Source organism: Antechinus flavipes, chromosome 2 (genome assembly GCF_016432865.1).
Source record: "Antechinus flavipes isolate AdamAnt ecotype Samford, QLD, Australia chromosome 2, AdamAnt_v2, whole genome shotgun sequence".
NCBI classification, from domain to species: Eukaryota; Metazoa; Chordata; class Mammalia; order Dasyuromorphia; family Dasyuridae; genus Antechinus; species Antechinus flavipes.
This window is the reverse complement of record NC_067399.1, coordinates 322434624-322451572: the sequence shown is the minus strand read 5'-3', so window position 1 is coordinate 322451572 and position 16949 is coordinate 322434624. Positions and strand designations below refer to the sequence as shown.

At 32.3% G+C, this 16949-nt stretch overlaps 1 protein-coding gene across 6 annotated transcripts in view; it reads left to right on the top strand.

Annotated features, from left to right (window-relative positions):
• The window catches only part of SIPA1L1 (signal induced proliferation associated 1 like 1), a 290775-nt gene that overhangs the window by 159363 nt on the left and 114463 nt on the right, over positions 1 to 16949 (top strand). For all 6 annotated transcript variants that reach the window (XM_051977675.1, XM_051977676.1, XM_051977674.1 and 3 more), the window contains 2 exons: positions 10681 to 10811; positions 16084 to 16272. In XM_051977675.1, coding sequence (XP_051833635.1) covers positions 10681 to 10811; positions 16084 to 16272 — 320 coding nt within the window. The remainder of the gene's footprint in view (positions 1 to 10680; positions 10812 to 16083; positions 16273 to 16949) is intronic.

Sequence of the window (16949 nt, the reverse complement as noted above, 5' to 3'; positions counted from 1 at the left end):
TGCGTATCGTTTTTATTTAATTTGTTGATCAAAAATCTTTGCTGCAGTCATAATTGTCATTTGATTAGTTATAATTATTTGCATTGTCCAGGATGCTTATATCTGTTTAAATATCATGTTATTTTTCTAGGTAAGCTATTTTGGAACAAAAGTCTAATTCAGATATGATCTTACTTGAATACATTTTAACTTCAAATTTCCTAGGCTGGCATTTAAACATTAAAGACATAATTAGCTGTTTCCAGCTCATTGTCTAAAATTACCTTATTTTGTAATTAACTTTTATCCATGCTACTGCTTTTCAGACATGTGTCATAAATGTTATTTCCATACATTTGTTATCTCCTAAATGTTCTTTTTGTTATGATTTATTTTAAAATTTTAATTTTTGTTCATTTATGTTCTTGTGTATCTGGGCACCACAATCCCATGTTTCTGATTTGTTAGTTTAGCTTTCATTTAATATTTGTTAGAACAAATATTTCCAACTTTACTACTACAAAAAGTCTATTATTTGTAAGCAGTGATTATTCTCTACTCTGGTGCCAGTCATACCCCTGATGTATTTCAGGTGATAGAAATCATGAGTTCTTATATTTGAATAGTTAAATCATAGGATGCCCAACCTTCTTTAATTAATTACTTTGAACTTAGCAATACTGGTTTTTAACATGGATGCAGTTTACCCTGTACTATATTTGAAATTCTTGTGATTTGGTGGTGAAATTGAGCTTGACTTGTTACAACCTTCAAAAATTCTAATCTTTATTCTGAAATGAATCATTGGACTAGAACTGTACTAGCATAAAGGCTGATGGGAAAAGGTGTACTTAAATAGTAAAAATTAAATAAGTAAAAACCAAGTCACAATTTACAAATAATAAAATTCAAAAGTTTAATCTTACACCTATCATATTGACAGATAACAAACAGAATTACAATTTAAAGACATTTTGAAGACTAGGCATACTAATAGTGTTACATACTGGAACAAATTTTGAGTTATTCACTTTTTTCCCTTCAATTAATTAAATTTTATTGAAGCTTTTTATTTACAAAGCATATGTATGGGTAATTTTTCCACATTGACCCTTGCAGCAAAATCTTTTTTTTCAAATTTTCTCCTTCTCCCACCCCCTTGGCAGATAGTTCAATACATGTTAAATATGTTGAAGTACATGTTAGCTATTAATCAACTCCCTAAGAAAAAATCCCCAAGACCAGATGGATTTACATGTGAATTCTACCAAACATTTAAAGACCAGTTAACTCCAGTACTATATAAATGATTTGGAAAAATAGAGAATGATGGACTCCTCTATCAAATTCCTTTTATGACATAGACAGGGTACTGATACCTAAACCAGATAGGACGAAAACGGAGAAAGAAAATTATAGATCAATGTCCCTAATGAATATTGATGCAAAAATCTTAAATAAAATATTGGGAAAGAGATTACAGAAAGTCATCCCCAGCATAATATACCACAACCAAGTAGGATTTTTACCAGGAATGCAAGGCTGGTTCAATATTAGGAAAACTATAAATATAATTGACTATATCAACAACCAAATTAACAAAAAGTATAGTCAGGAGCATCTATTTAAAACCATCAATAAGCATCATATGTAATGGGGATAAACTGGAACCATTCCAGTAAGATCAGGAGTGAAACAAGGTTGCCCATTGTCACCATTACTATTCAATATTGTGTTAGAAATGCTAGCTTCGGCAATGAGTTGAGAAAGAGATTAAAGGAAATAGGTAATGAGGAAACCAAATTATCACTCTTTGCAGATGATATATAGATGGTATACTTGGAGAACCCCAGAGAATCAACTAAAAAACTATTAGAAATAATCTACAACTTTAGCAAAATTGCAGGATACAAAATAAATCCACATAAATTATCAGCATTCTTATACATCACTAATAAACTCCAACAGCAAGAGTTGAGTTTACTCTCTAAACTAATTTAGTGCTATATCAAACTCCCAAGAAACTATTTTACTGACCTAGACAAAATAACAACAAAATTCATCTATCTATATGCACAAAAATATTCTTAGCAACACATTTTGGATGTAGAAAGGAATTGAATATTATTAGATCCATTAGTTGGAAAATGACTGAATATGTTATGATATAGGCATAATAAAATATTATTGTGCCAAAAGAAATCATGAAAGTAATAGATTCAGATTGACTTGAGAAGATTAGAATGGACTAGCATAGTGATGCATTGTCAAGTGAGGAGAATCAGGAAAACAGTATATTCACTGACTTTAACATTAAAATGAAAGGCAACTTTGAAGATTTAAACCCTTTGATCAGTGTAATGTCCCACAATGACTAGAGGAGACACAATAAGATATGATTTCAATATCCTGATAGAGAAGCGATGGACCAGAGGACCAGAGATCAATAAGGAATACATTTCCAGATACGTTTAACATATCGCTTTGCTTGACTATGCTTATTTGATACACTTTTGGTGAGACGGCAATGGAGTGATAGTGATATTACCTCCCAAAAAGGACAGTGGCATCAATGAAACATTTTAAATAATGAACAGAGAAAATAAGAGAATCCAAGGGAAATTCAGATAAGCAAGACAGTTTTGAGATTAACATTTCCATTATTGTTCAATTTATTCTATAATAAGCTGTAAACAACGCTCACAGTGTCTCTTTTTTGGTTATATGAAAATATATTTCATTTCAAATTTATTGGTGATTGTCAAGTTCAGTTTTTTTTTAAATAACTTTTTTTTAAACCAAAGCCCTATTCATCTACTACAACTCCACTTTATAGCTTTGTACAAGTAATTACATAATAAATCTTGCTCTAACACTGAAGTAAAAATCAACATAAGGTATTCAAACTTATTTAAGAACATTCACTTAAATAGTGAGTCTCATTATAGAATAGTCTCATTTAATTAACTATGCCAGGAATCAAAACTATTTAATATTTGTTTGTATCCAATCTCTCTTTTTCAGTCTGTCCATCCTTGGCCTTCTCAAAAAAACCCACTTCTCATTCTTATATCTAATTTTGATGCCAGAAATTAGGCATCCATTTATCCCTCTTTTTCTCATATATCCTTTTTTTTTTTTTTTTTTTTTTTACTCCTATACCTAATGAGTGACAATCTTGTGAGCTAGAGTATAGAACAAAAAGGAAGCCAAATCATATCTCATTACCTTAATATTCATTCTTTGTCAAAGCCAAATGCTTGCTATTTATTTATGAGGTCATCTTTTAATTTTCTACTAATGTTTACCTAAATGTTTTTTCGGGTAGTGCTCATCTCTTAAATTTCACAAAGTGTTGTATACCCTGTTACATCCCTTGCCAAAAAAGACATTTTGTGGATTAAGATACAGGTAAAGAATGATACATTATAGAAATTGCTTTAGGAACATTAAGATACTGCATGAATCTCTTCTACCTCTTGTGAAGACCGCATATTTAAAATCAGCCAGAGTCAGGAATTCAGGTTAAGGGGAAAATCTTCAATCTTTATTCTCAGTAGAGGTGAAGAAGGATTGTGATAGCAATATGGGCAGCTGTGACAGGAAGCCAACTAGCAGAGGTGAAGGGGGATTTCAAGTGAAAGGGGGATGAGAGGTGAAGATGGGTCGCGATAGCAATGCAAGCAGCTGTGTCAAGAAGCCAGCCAGCAATCTTTCTTTCTGCTTTCCTTTCCACTCCCCTGCCTTCATCCACCAAAATCGTCATGTCCTATACAACCCATCAGGACTTGCACAAATTTACTTGCACAATTTACTTACTTTAATCACAAAGTTATGAATATAGTTGCTGTGATTAACCTAAAAAGTAAAATGGCTCCTTCTATTTGTTTTTATCACGGGGTTTGCTTTACCCTTTAAAGGTAACCTGTTGAATGAAATTGTACTATGTGAATATCTTATCCTATTATCATGTGCAAAAATAATTGCCATTTTAGGAGAATTCTGTAATATAGAGCTTGATCTACACAAATACTTTAAAAACACTGTAATGACCTACATTTGACTGGTATTCACTATCTTGGCATATTTGTCTTTGGCGGTTCTGCCGCTCTGTTAACTGGGATAACTTCTCCAGGGGAAAATATCATTAAGAATAAAAACAAAATGAATTATAAAGTTATTTTTTCACAAAACACAAGAAGATATTATCAGAGATTTTGAGCCAAAAGATGCTTCAAAGCTCATTTTTCCATTAATAACCTTAATTTTACTGATGAACTGTAGGTCCGTAGTTAATAAATTATTTGGCTCAGAGTTAGAAATTGTCAGAAGTGAGATTTGAACCTAGGTTTACTAGATTTACCACTCTTTCTACCACATTACCCATTATTCCTTTCTAGGAAGCATGCCTCTTGTTGCTTTTAGCAGAGTTATATAGAATATAACATATTTAGCAGAATATTCCTACTGATTCTAAGCTTTCTTTTTTAGTTTTATAGACTATTTCTGGCTTAATTATTTCCAGGAGAGTAAAACAGATTATAAAAAAGGTCACACTATTTGATATATATTTGAGATATATTGAAGTAATTTTATGTAAGTGCAAATAATTTATATAGAAGTATTGCTGCTAAAGCAGTTAATGGAGTTAATGATTGTGATGCCTTAGTTAAGGTAATATGTAATAAAAAGGTTGATAAACATGAATAGTATTCGTCTAATTTTCTTTTTCTAAGGAAAAAAAGTTTTAATAGTGAAGTGATGTGGGTTTTTTGAGAAAAGATAAAAACTTTATTCAATAATCAAGGTCTCCTTCACATTCATTACCTCTTACTAAGAAGATTTCTTACTATTCCTGCCAAATTCTACTTAAGTAATAGTCATTGTTAGGCAAAAAGGTTTCAGAAATGAAATTATTTTAAAGAAAAATAAGAATAAAAGTTTTTATGATATCATCCCTTGATCTTTGAGTATGTAATAACACCCAAAAATTTTTTCTATAAAGTTAGCAGTGTCTTAACAGTTTCTATGTGTCATATTACTTAGCCTGTAGGTAGAATGAAAGATTGTTTTTTTAATTGTCTCACACCTCAGTAAAGTTGAAGCCTCCGCTCTTATGTATATGATAGGAAATCACAGAAAGAGGGTGACTATGGGTTTTTGAAGGCCATGTAAGTGGAATGCAGGCTTTCAGGAATTCTACCCCAATGGAGAGACTTTCAAGGTAAGGCTAGTTGAGGTGTGCTTTTCAAAAATCAGCTTGTGTTTAGAGAGAATTGCTGCTAAAGGACTGTCCATCCTAATGTTATCCGGTCCTAATGAAAGGCTATTCAGGTGTAGAGTTATAGTATTTTTTTAAATTAGTAATGTTTATCAGCAGCACATCATTATTCAAAGTTATTAAAAACCATGAAATTCACTTCTGATAGTTACTAAGTCTGAGCCAAATAATTTATCTACGGAAATACATTTCATCAGTAAAGTAGCAAAAGAAACCAAATGTGGTCTTACACTTTCCACAAATGTCAAATAATTATCCAAATGTAATAAAATCATATAAATATGTAGAGTTGTAGTATTATTGATCCAAAAGTTTACAGACTAAGTCAAACATCCTGGAAGCCCAATCTTTAATTTTACAGATGAACAAACTGTGACCCAATATGATTAAATGAGTTACCCTGACCTCCCACTGATTAGAAATCAGTCTTCTTTTCAGGGCATCATACTGCCTCGATATATTATTGAAATTATTGTTGTTGTTGTTGTTGTTATTGTTGTTTGGCTGAGGCAGTTGGAGTTTAGTGACTTTCCTGAGTCACACAGCTATGAAGTGTTAGGTGTCTAAATTAAGATTTGAATTCGGGTCCTCCTGATTTCAGAACTGGTGCCCTACCTACGACAATATGAAATTATTATTATAATATTTGTTCAATACCTTGACCAGTTTAGTATTTCAACGACTAGAGACATTGTTCTATACCTAGTTTTATCTAATTATGGGATTTGTGAATCTTAATCACTGGTATATCGCTCCCTTTCTCACAGATGGGTAACACTGTCACATAAATGATAACATGGTATGTCTTTTATGATAACATATTTCACAATTGGCTTGATCTCATTCTTTATTTGTGTAATTGGGCAAGAAAGCTACACAGCATTTTAGTCCTGGGAAAACCTCTCAATGGTCTGGGGCAATTAAGGCCGTTTTATATTGAGGAAAAATAAGAGAACTTGATGAATGTTCCATTCTAGTATATAGCACTTTAAATACACCAACCAGGAGTAGCTGAGATAAAGACAAAAATGAATCTGTAAAATTCCTTTGATAAGGACAAAATTGTGTAGCACTTCAGAGGAGAAAGAGAGTTTATCTCTTTGGGAAGATCTAGAAAAACTTTCAGTGACATTTCAGTTGAATTTTGAAGTATAAGATTTTGACAGGAAATACATTCTAGATAGGGAATGTAGCATTGGGAAAGATAGGGAATTTAGAAAGCCTAGAGAGAATGTTTGAAGAACAATGAGCTGGGACATAATTGTTAGAGGAGAAATCTAAGGTCAGTTGGTAAAGATAAGATGCAGGTATGTTGGGACATTTTTTGATTATGATTATTAAAGATTTTTGAGTAGAAGAATAATAATTCCTTTAGGAGAATTATTTAGTAGCATTATAAAGGATAGATTGAAGGAGGTAAAGATTAGACATGGAAGGATATTGTAGATAACATTCTGATACTGACATATTTACATATTCAATAAAAATCGTTACTTTTAATATAAGTGCTTATTCCTAATCTTTCCCTTTCCTTGTGTCATATTAGGGCTTGGAGATACAGATGCAAAGGACCAAATAGTTCTTTCAAATAACTTACATTATAAAGAGAAGTAAAAATTACATACATTGAGTATGTGCAGAATAAATGAATATAAGGAAATATATACATATATATGCAAAAGGGTTGAAGAAAGAAAAAGGAGAAGAGCTACAAACAGTTAAAACAAGTACTACTAAGGGTTTGATAGAGAAAGAGAAAAGAGACCTAAGAAGGGATGGAAGGCTTAATTAAAGGTTTATTTTTTCTAACTATGTGGTAAACATTCATAATATTTGAAAGCAGTACTACATTATATACCTGGGCATAAGAAGGAAAAAATAGAAAGTGCTATCAGAGATTTTGAAATAAAGGTAGTAGAATCTCAGTAAAAGTAAGAGGCTTTGTCTTCAATTGGAAAGGGGAAAGTAGAGATGTGAGTTTGAAGTGAAAAGTTTGGTAGTGCTAGGTAATCAGAAATTGTATTTTGCCCCCCCCCCTTTTTTTTTTTAATATCCCTCTGCACTTGGCACAGTACACAATAGTAGTTGAACTGTTTTTTGAATGGATTAAAAAAATTTTTTTCTAAATAAGTAATCAGTGAAGGCTAAAATGATTGCCTTGATGTAGCTAGGGCTCATTTGAGGATGGATACGTTTTAAATTTATGTTATTCAGTCAGCGTAGTTATATGAATTCCTCCAGCTGTATTCAGCAGGACAAGAAAAGAGTGTTGAGGAGATAAATGATGGGAGGAACTAAGGGTAATAATCCAAGAAGAAATGAATAGTGTTAGAAGTCAGAAATTGGATACAAGAAATATTGGGAGGTAGAAACTATATAAAATTTGACAAATTTTTGATATATAAATTATAACATGAGAGAAAAAAGTAAAAAATAATTTAAAACTTTTAACTATGGATGACTGATTTCCATTACAGAAATAATACAGTGAAGAGGAAGAACTGGGTGTTTGAGGAAAATAAATGATGAATATAGTTTTGGACATATTGTGCTTGACTTGCTATCTTGGCATAGTCAAATAGTTGAAACTAATACTAGACATATGGGTGAGTGGTCAGTGGTCAATGCTAGATATAATACATTTTTTAAAATACTGGGTGTGCCCTTGAAATGCTTATAGGGATGCTTAATGCATTCATGTTGTTGATTGTGGTCCCCCCCCCCTCTCTCTCTTAATAATTATAACTTTTTATTGACAGAACCCATGCCAGGGTAATTTTTTACAACATTATCCTTTGCACTCACTTCTGTTCCAATTTTTCCCCTCCCCCAGATGGCAAGCAGTCCTATACATGTTAAATATGTCACAGCATATTCTAGATACTATATATGTGTGCAGAACCGAACAGTTCTCTTATTGCACAGGAAGAATTGGATTCAGAAGATAAAAATAACCCAGGAAGAAAAACAAAAATGCAAACAATTTACATTCATTGCCCAGTCTTCTTTCTTTGAGTATATAGCTGCTTCTGTCCATCCTTGATCAACTGAAACTGAGTTAGGTCTCTTTGTTAAAGAAATCCACTTCTATCAGAATACATCCTTATACATACAATACCTTTTTTCTCAAAAGAGGACTAGTGATAAAAGTGCAATATTACTTTTTACTATTTATCTAATTAGTTGACTTAGCCTAATAATTATGTCTATCCCTTTTTTTTTTTAAGCACTTATTTTGTTATGGATCTAGTTCATCAGTTTTTGTCAAACAATGAATTCTTATCCCAAAAGCTGAGGTCTTTGGGTTTGTTCAATACTAGTTTATTAAAGTTATTGGCTATTTTGTCCTTTGGATTTAACTTGTTCCACTGATCACCTAGTCTATTTCTTAGCCAGTACCAAATGGTTTCGGTAACTGCTAATTTATAATATAGTTTTAGATCTGATACAGCTATGCCACCTTCATTTGATTTTTTTTTTTTTAATTAGTTCCCTTGAAAATCTTGACTTTTGTTCTTCCAGATGAATTTTTTTCTCATTTTTTTCTAGGTCACTAAATAGTTTTTTGGGAGTCTGATTGGTATACTAAATAAATAGATTAGGTTAGCTAGTATTGTCATCTTTATTATCTTTGCTTGACCTATCCAAGAGCACTTTGTATTTTTCCAATTGTTTAGATCTGATTTTATTTGTGTGGAAAGTGTTTTGTAGTTGCTCCTATAGTTCCTGACTTTCCCTTGGCTGATAGATTCCCAAATAATTTATATAATCGGAAGTTAATTACAAAGAGAAATTCCATTTAAATTAACTGTTGGATTTTGTTAATGATACATAAGAATGCTGATGGCTTATGTGGGTTTATTTTGTATGCTGCGACTTTGCTAAAGGTGTGGATTATTTCTAATAGCTTTTTTAGTAGAATCTCTGTGATTCTCTAAGTATACCATCATATCATTTGCAAAGAGTGATAATTTCGTTCCTCATTACCTGCTGTAATTCGTTTAATCTCTTTCTCAATTCTTATTATCGAAGGCAACATTTCTAATACAATATTGAATACTAATGGTGAAAGTGGGAAACCTTGTTTCACTCTTGATCTTATTCAGAAAGGTTCCAGTTTATCCCCATTATATATGATGCTTACTGATGGTTTTAGATGCTCCTGAATATGTTAAGGAAAAATCCATTTATTCCTATACTCTCAAGTGTTTTTATTAGGAATGGATGTTGGATTTTATCAAATGCTTTTTCTGCATCTATTGAGATGATCATATACTTTTTGTTAATTTGGTTATTGATATGGTCAATTATGCTAATAGTTTTCCTAATATTGAACCAGCCATGCATTCCTGGTATAAATCCTACTTGGTCATAGTGTATCATCCTGGGACATTTTTGTACCACAGTTTGTTTAGCCATTCCCCAACTGATGGCATCTTCTTTCTTTCCAGTTCTTTGCTATTAAAAAAAAAAATAGCATTGCTCTGTATATGTCGCTGCATGTGGGGGGAAAATTATTAATAGCTTCTTTATAGGTTCAGTAATGAAGTGTCAAGTTCAAAGGGACATCTTAATATGGACATTTTGTGGACAAATGCAAAATTATTTTGATAATTACAGATAACTTTCAAGAATAGTTATACCATTTTTCCAATTCCATAATCTCTCCAAGCATTGTTATTTTTTATCTGCTTATCCAGTTTTCAGGATGTGAGATGAAACCTGCAGATTTATTTTCATTCTCATTTCTTATAGTAGTGACTTTTACATTCTTTCATTGGTTGTGAATACTTTACATTTCTTCTCTTGAGAAATGTTTGTTCATGTTTGTATACACAATTATGTAAATTGTTTATATCTCTTGAATACCAAATCTTTATCAGAGAAATTTGATACAAATTTACCCCATTCAACCACTTTCCCTCTATCTTATGTGTGTAAATTTTGTCTGTGTAGACTCCTTTATCTATTTTTACCTACTCCTTTTCTTTCTTAAAACCCAGATTATATATCTTCCTCAAAGAATCCTTTCCTATTCCCACCTCTAACACCCAAATGAAACTGACTTCCTGAGTTTTTCTAGCAATTTATCTTGACATCTCTTTTGTGTGACTTGTATTGATTTATTTATCTGATTCTCATCCTCCATTTTTGATTTTAAGCTCCTGGAGGGAGTGATATCTGTCTCTTTTTCCATTTACAGTATTTAGTACCTGTCCTTAATTGATGTTTATTGAATTCACTTGGGCCAGAGTAAATGAATAAACCTTTTTTTTTTTTGGAATTAGATGAATTATTTTTATATTCTATTAATATGTGTATAACCTTTTTTTTTTTTTTTTTCAGTGTTGATCTTTGATTGAAACCTGCTATTTCTACAGCATGGTGTTAAAAATTTCTCTTCTTAAATTTTGTTTTAGAACACTGGAATTATTTTGGAGCAGATGAGAACCTCGGTCCAGTGGCTGTAAGCATTCGAAGAGAAAAACCAGAAGAACTGAAAGAAAATGGACCGCCATACAATTATCGAATAATATTCAGAACTAGTGAGGTAATCTTCATAGATTACTGAAGAGGCTTGAGGCCTAATAGGAACTAATAATAAGTAAAAGTATTATTGTTGTATTGCAATTGAAATTTTATCTAACATTGCATAGATATTTATATGTGACAATCCATTAATTATTTTTGAATATTTGCATCAAAACATGTTGAATTTGCTCTTATGCATCACATATAGTATGCAATAAAACCACCTAACTTAATAATGAGTGAGACATAGGAATAGTCACTGTTGCTTTGCTCTTTTCTCCTTGACCATCTTTTCCTTTTACAGTCATATTAGGCTGCAGAATGAGAACCTGTTCATCTTTGAAGATTCTGGCATAAAAACAGCAACAACTTAACATTTTTGTAGTACTTGAGAGATACCACTTTTTTCTTCCTTATAGCCCTGTCAGATGGTTAGAACAAGGAACAGTATCTCCATATTGATGGAATTAAAGCTCAGAGACAATGTCAAAGACAAGACTAGCATCCAGTTTTCTAATTCCAAAACTAAGATTCCTCTGTTACTAATACTTTCCACCCTCTGCATGATGCATTTTCTAAAATTACCTTAGCTAAAAGATCTATCTTCTCTGTGTTCATGTGGCACAAAGTTCATATCACTTAGTATGTAACATTCTGTTCCCATAGTGGCTTTTAGTCTTCTTTGGTTTATCATTACCTGAAATTTCTAGAATGGAATTTGAGATTATGATTTTTTTACTTTAGGACAAGATTTATGATTTAGAAAACAAAAGCAAAACTTAGGTATGCAGTATATATTAAACTTATATGTACTCAGTTAATAAGTGTTGAAAGAAAAAAAAGAACGAAAAAAAAGAAAAGCTATTAATCTTGGCTTTGTATTTTGGAGTGAGACCAGTGTCGGGAGGACCTGAATTTAAATCCAGTCTCAGAGATGTATTAAGTTGGAAAAGTCACTTAACTTCTCAGTTTCCTCATCTGTAAAATGGGAATAGTAATAGTACCATTTTACAGATGAGGAAGAGAGGCTAATTGGCTTATCTGTGGTCATTCAGCTAATGACTATAGATAATGACCGTGACCTGATGAGTCAGTTTCTAAACCAGATCTAATTGACTCTCTGTTGTATTCCCCACAATAGCTGTCCCAATTCTTTTTTTCCTCTACCATCCCCTTCCCCTAAGCTGAGGACATTACCTCACAGCATAATGAAAAAATAAAGATTAGTCACAATGAGTTCCATTTTTCTCTTCTGCACACTGCATAGTAGGCATTGAACAAATGCCTATTGATTTGATTATAGAGTGTACTTGCTTCTTTCTCTACCCCACAAAAGGGAAATCTTTCTTGTCTCTGCTTATTTTTGAGGCTTTTAAATCTTTTCTGTGATTCTTTCTGTTTCCTCTATTTCTCCATTCACAATTTGTTTGAAATGGTTTGGTGAATATTTTGGCCCTTGATCTCTAACTACCCCACAACTCTTACTGAAGCTCAATTGAGTGATATTCTGGTTTCACTGAATTCCTGAAGGCTATTTTTAAAGTTACTTTCTTTAGCTTTTGATATTAGAATCAACAGTCCAAACAAAGATCATTGAACATAATTGGTTTTTGTGAGAGTTTTATTTTTATATTTAAATACTTCAAATTCAGATTATTGGCAGACCTAGACCAAATGTGGAATAGCCACTCATACAAACTTTGAACTTTAATTTTTGATTTCCTAAGCACTAGCAATAGTTGAAAAACTATTGGTGATATTTGCATTACTACAGTCTTCAATAAATTGGAAAAAAAATTTAGGTAGGATGTTTTAAAAAATCTCCCATTACCATATAAACATATTACATATTCTTTGTGACAAAGATATACTATGTTATACGGTACTATTTCATATAAGAAATCCTCTGAGAAGTCAGTTTATTCACTACTGATTCATCTAACAATAATACTACTACTGCTACTGAAAACAACTACAATAGTAATTCCTAATATTTATGTAGTGCTTAACTGTATGTCAGGCACAGCACTAAATATTTTACAGTTTAATATGATCTTCACAACAATCCTGGGAGCTAGATAGTATTATTATCTTTATTTAACAGATGAGAATACCGAGATTAAGTGAATTCCCAAGGTCACACAGCCGGGAAGTATCTGTGGATAGATTTGAACTTGGAATCCCTGACTTAAGCATTTTGTCCACAATATTACCTGTAAAAGTGACAGTAAAAAAAGATGACACTAGTACTAAGGAATAGAAAGACTTTATGAAAGGTATAATGCTTAAGCCAAATCTCAATGTTAGTCAGGAATCCAAAGTCATACAATAGGGAGTGTGTCTTATGTAATCGCAGAGGCAAGAGAGGGGAAATTATAGAGAATAGCAGGAAAGCCATGTGTGACTTGGTCATAGACTACATGGAAGAGAGTGGAATGTTAGGATGTTAGGAAGATGGGAAGAAACTGAATTATGAAGAACTTTAAATCCCATTGTATTTTATAGTTCATTCTAGAAATAATAGAGAGCAATGTACTTTATTGAGCCAAAAGGGTGACATGATCAGACATGGTGCTGAGTATGGAGAATCTGTTAGAATGAGTAAAGACTTGAATAATGAATGAACAATGAATGGGGGCTATTTTAGTAGATTAGACAAGGGACAATGAATAGAGAAAGATAGAGTTTGTGTGTGTGTGTGAGAGAGAGGCTATAAAAAATATTTATATAGTATAAGATGAAATAATGACATGGAGTGGTGAGATGGAATTTCCTTTGATAGTAATAGGGAAGTTCAGAAGGGGGTAATCTTGGTGGAGAATAATGAGTGTTTGATATCTTGAATTTCAGATACTCCCTATTTGTGATGTCCTGAGGAATTTGTGTGAGGAACTAGAGCTTAGTAGAGAGACTAATATTAGATAAACAGATTGGGGAAATAATCTGCTTAGTGAGGAAAATAATAATAATAATAACAGGAATAATATGATCTCCCCTTTATTTGTATGAAATTCTTTTAGAATAAAAACTAGTAAGATTGTAGTTGGATTACTATTTTAGGCCATTTAATGAAGAGGAAGGTTGAGTCCCCATATACTTATCAAAGACAATAAATAATGTATCTTTTGTTGTATCACTGCTTATTTTCAAATCATTTCTTCATGCATAATCTCATTTGCTTTATGAACAACTTTATGAATTAGTGGGGATATCAAAGATGTTAAATCTTAGAACATGAATAAATGTCAGAACTTCTTACTCTTAAGTTAGTGCTCTTTCTCTTAAGCCATCTCTAATATATTATTAGGAAGTCACAATATATTATTAGAAACAAATTTTTATAGATGAGGAATCTGAGGAAATCAGACATGCCCAAGGTGGCAGAATTCTTGGGGGTCTCAGGCTTTATTTGAACTCAGGTTCCCCAATTTCAGCTTCATGCAAGCCATTTTCACATTTTTAAGACTGAAAACTGAGCAACATCTCTCTGGTCATTAGTAACAGTAATGACTTGGAAATTATCAAGAGCAAAAGTAATTATGTAAAAGGAGACTCATTCAATCCTTTTTTTTCCCCTTATAGATTTAAAACATTTGTCTTCCTGATGACCATGATGTGTTTAATAAAAATACTAGGCTAGTTTCTAAATAGAGAATGTTTGTGGTCTAAGTTTCCATGTTCTATGCCAGAATAAAAGGAAAGACCGTAATAACTGAGTTATTTTTTTCAGTTACTATATAAAAAAAGAGAGGATCTATCTTTGTCAGAATTAGGTATAAAATAGTAAGAACAAAGTTTTTCACATCATCAGAAGTGTGTGAAAAATTACATGCAAATGAAAGTGGAAATATGCTAATCATATATGCTTCCTACAAATAGCACAAGTTTCTTCCTCATGTATGAAGATTAATATAAGCTAGCATATTGATTTTATCTTTTCCAAATCTTTTTCTCCTCTCCACCAGCAATATTTAGCTTAGCTTAAGAACAAGAGGTACATGGCATTTCCTGGGAATTAAAACTCCATTAGGCTTTATGCCTGAAGAGCATTTGCTCTTCCTGAGGTAGTCATTAATACATAGGAATTTCCCTTTGACTCTTTTGTTAATTTAAATATACATTCCATCTGAAGAAAAAAGGCCTTTAAAAAAAAGAGAGAGAGAAGGACAAAAGATTTTTATATTTAATGATTGTACTATTAACTTGTTCAAATGAGATTAAATTTAATATATTCTTACTGAGTCAGCTTTGAATAAAGCTAATGGTTGATAACGATTCAGTGAAAACTTGTAAGTACTGACTATATGCAAAACACCATATTGATAGCTTAGGAAAAATACAAAATTTAGTCAAGCTACAATTCTTGCTCTCTTGGAAGTTATTGTTTAAGGAGAAAAAATTTGTTGTTGTACAATATTTTATAGTAAATTCATTTGAGTCATAACAGAAAATGTTTTGTGAATTTGGTAGATAAAAGTTGTTATCACTGAGAGGAAACTAAGAACAAAGGAAAAGAGGGGAAAGATTAAGCAGAGATTAATAACAAAAGGTGAGATTTGTTTGGATAGGCACTGAGGTGACTTTAAGTAGAATTTTAATTCATCTTGCAGAGACCATGAAAGAGAGTCTTCTCAAATACAATGAATTGTGTGAGTTTCTAGGGAGTTGGGAGTAGTCTACTTTGGCTGCAGTATAATATTTGTTGTGGGGGAAGGGGTAATATAAGTTTAGAAATGTAGGATGGTGCCAGATTGTGGAATACCTTACATTCCAGAGGAGTTTGAAACTCAATAAGCAAGTCAGCCATTTAATTTATTTTATTTTAGTAAATTATTAAATTATATTTTATTTTTATCACATACCCTTCTGGAGATTACATTTTATATTGTTTGAATAAATCATTCTTAAAATAGTTGCCTATCTTTTCATTCATGAATATTAACATTAGCTTCTCATGCCATCTCTTTTATCTTCCTTTCCTTCTCTATTTAACTTTTCTTTTCTTTTCTTTTCTTTTCCTGAGGCAATTGGGGTTAAGTGACTTGCCCAGGTTCACCCAGTTAGGAAATGTCTGAAGTCAGATTTGAACTCGGATCCTCCTGACTTCAGGGCTGGCATTCTATCCACTAGGCCACCTAGCTGCCTTTCCTCTATTTAATTTTTCAAAAATAATTTATCCCTAAACATGAAACTGTATGACTTGGTTAAGATAGCAGAATTGGGTAATAAAAACTTTGGAAATATATTAATATGTTGGAGGGGCTTTATTGGAATGTATTTCTTTTATCTAGCTCCTGACATTAAGAGGTGCTGTCCTAGAAGATGCTATTCCCTCAACTGCAAAACATTGTACAGCTAGAGGACTGCCCTTGAAAGAAGTGCTTGAACATGTGATTCCTGAGCTAAATGTCCAGTGTCTGAGGTTGGCCTTTAACACTCCCAAAGTCACAGAACAACTCATGAAGCTAGATGAGCAAGGGGTAAGTGACATCGTTTATTATTCATTAAGGTATACCATTCTTTCTAGGAAAGTGAGAAAATACTGGTAAATACAACAAAGTGAACAGAGATGTTATCTGATCCTTAAGGGATGGTATTAAGTGAGCCTAAAATATCCTAGGGATTTTCAATGAATATCCAACTTGGGTCAGCCAAAAACGTGAAAGTGAAATATTACAGTGGAAGTTTTGGAGCCATTAAAGAAAAAAATTTAGGTTTGAGTGCTGCTAGGCTAACTGGCAGGAATTAGATCAATTATCATATATCAAAGTTGGCTTAGAAGGTTCAAGATTAGAACTTCAAGTAAAAACAAAGACTACTGGTAAGAATCATCAAGACTGGAATGAGTTGTCATCCAACTTTCTGAATTCTCAATTCTACCTTTTAGTGTTAGCATTTTTATTTTGCTTACAAATACTGTTAATGTCCCTTGTTAACAGCTTGTCCTGTTTTTGTTTTTGTTTCTCCTTAGGGAAACTAAAGGGAAATAGGGCTTATGGTGGGAGGAATGTGATCAGGAATCACAGGATTTGGGTTTGACTTCTATTCGGGGACTTCAGCCAAATAAGGAAGCTGCTCCCCTAGGCCTGTGTTCCTTTGGTTTTGCATCTATCTAGATTTTTAATTTCTGGCATACATGGTACAAAACTCAGGATGG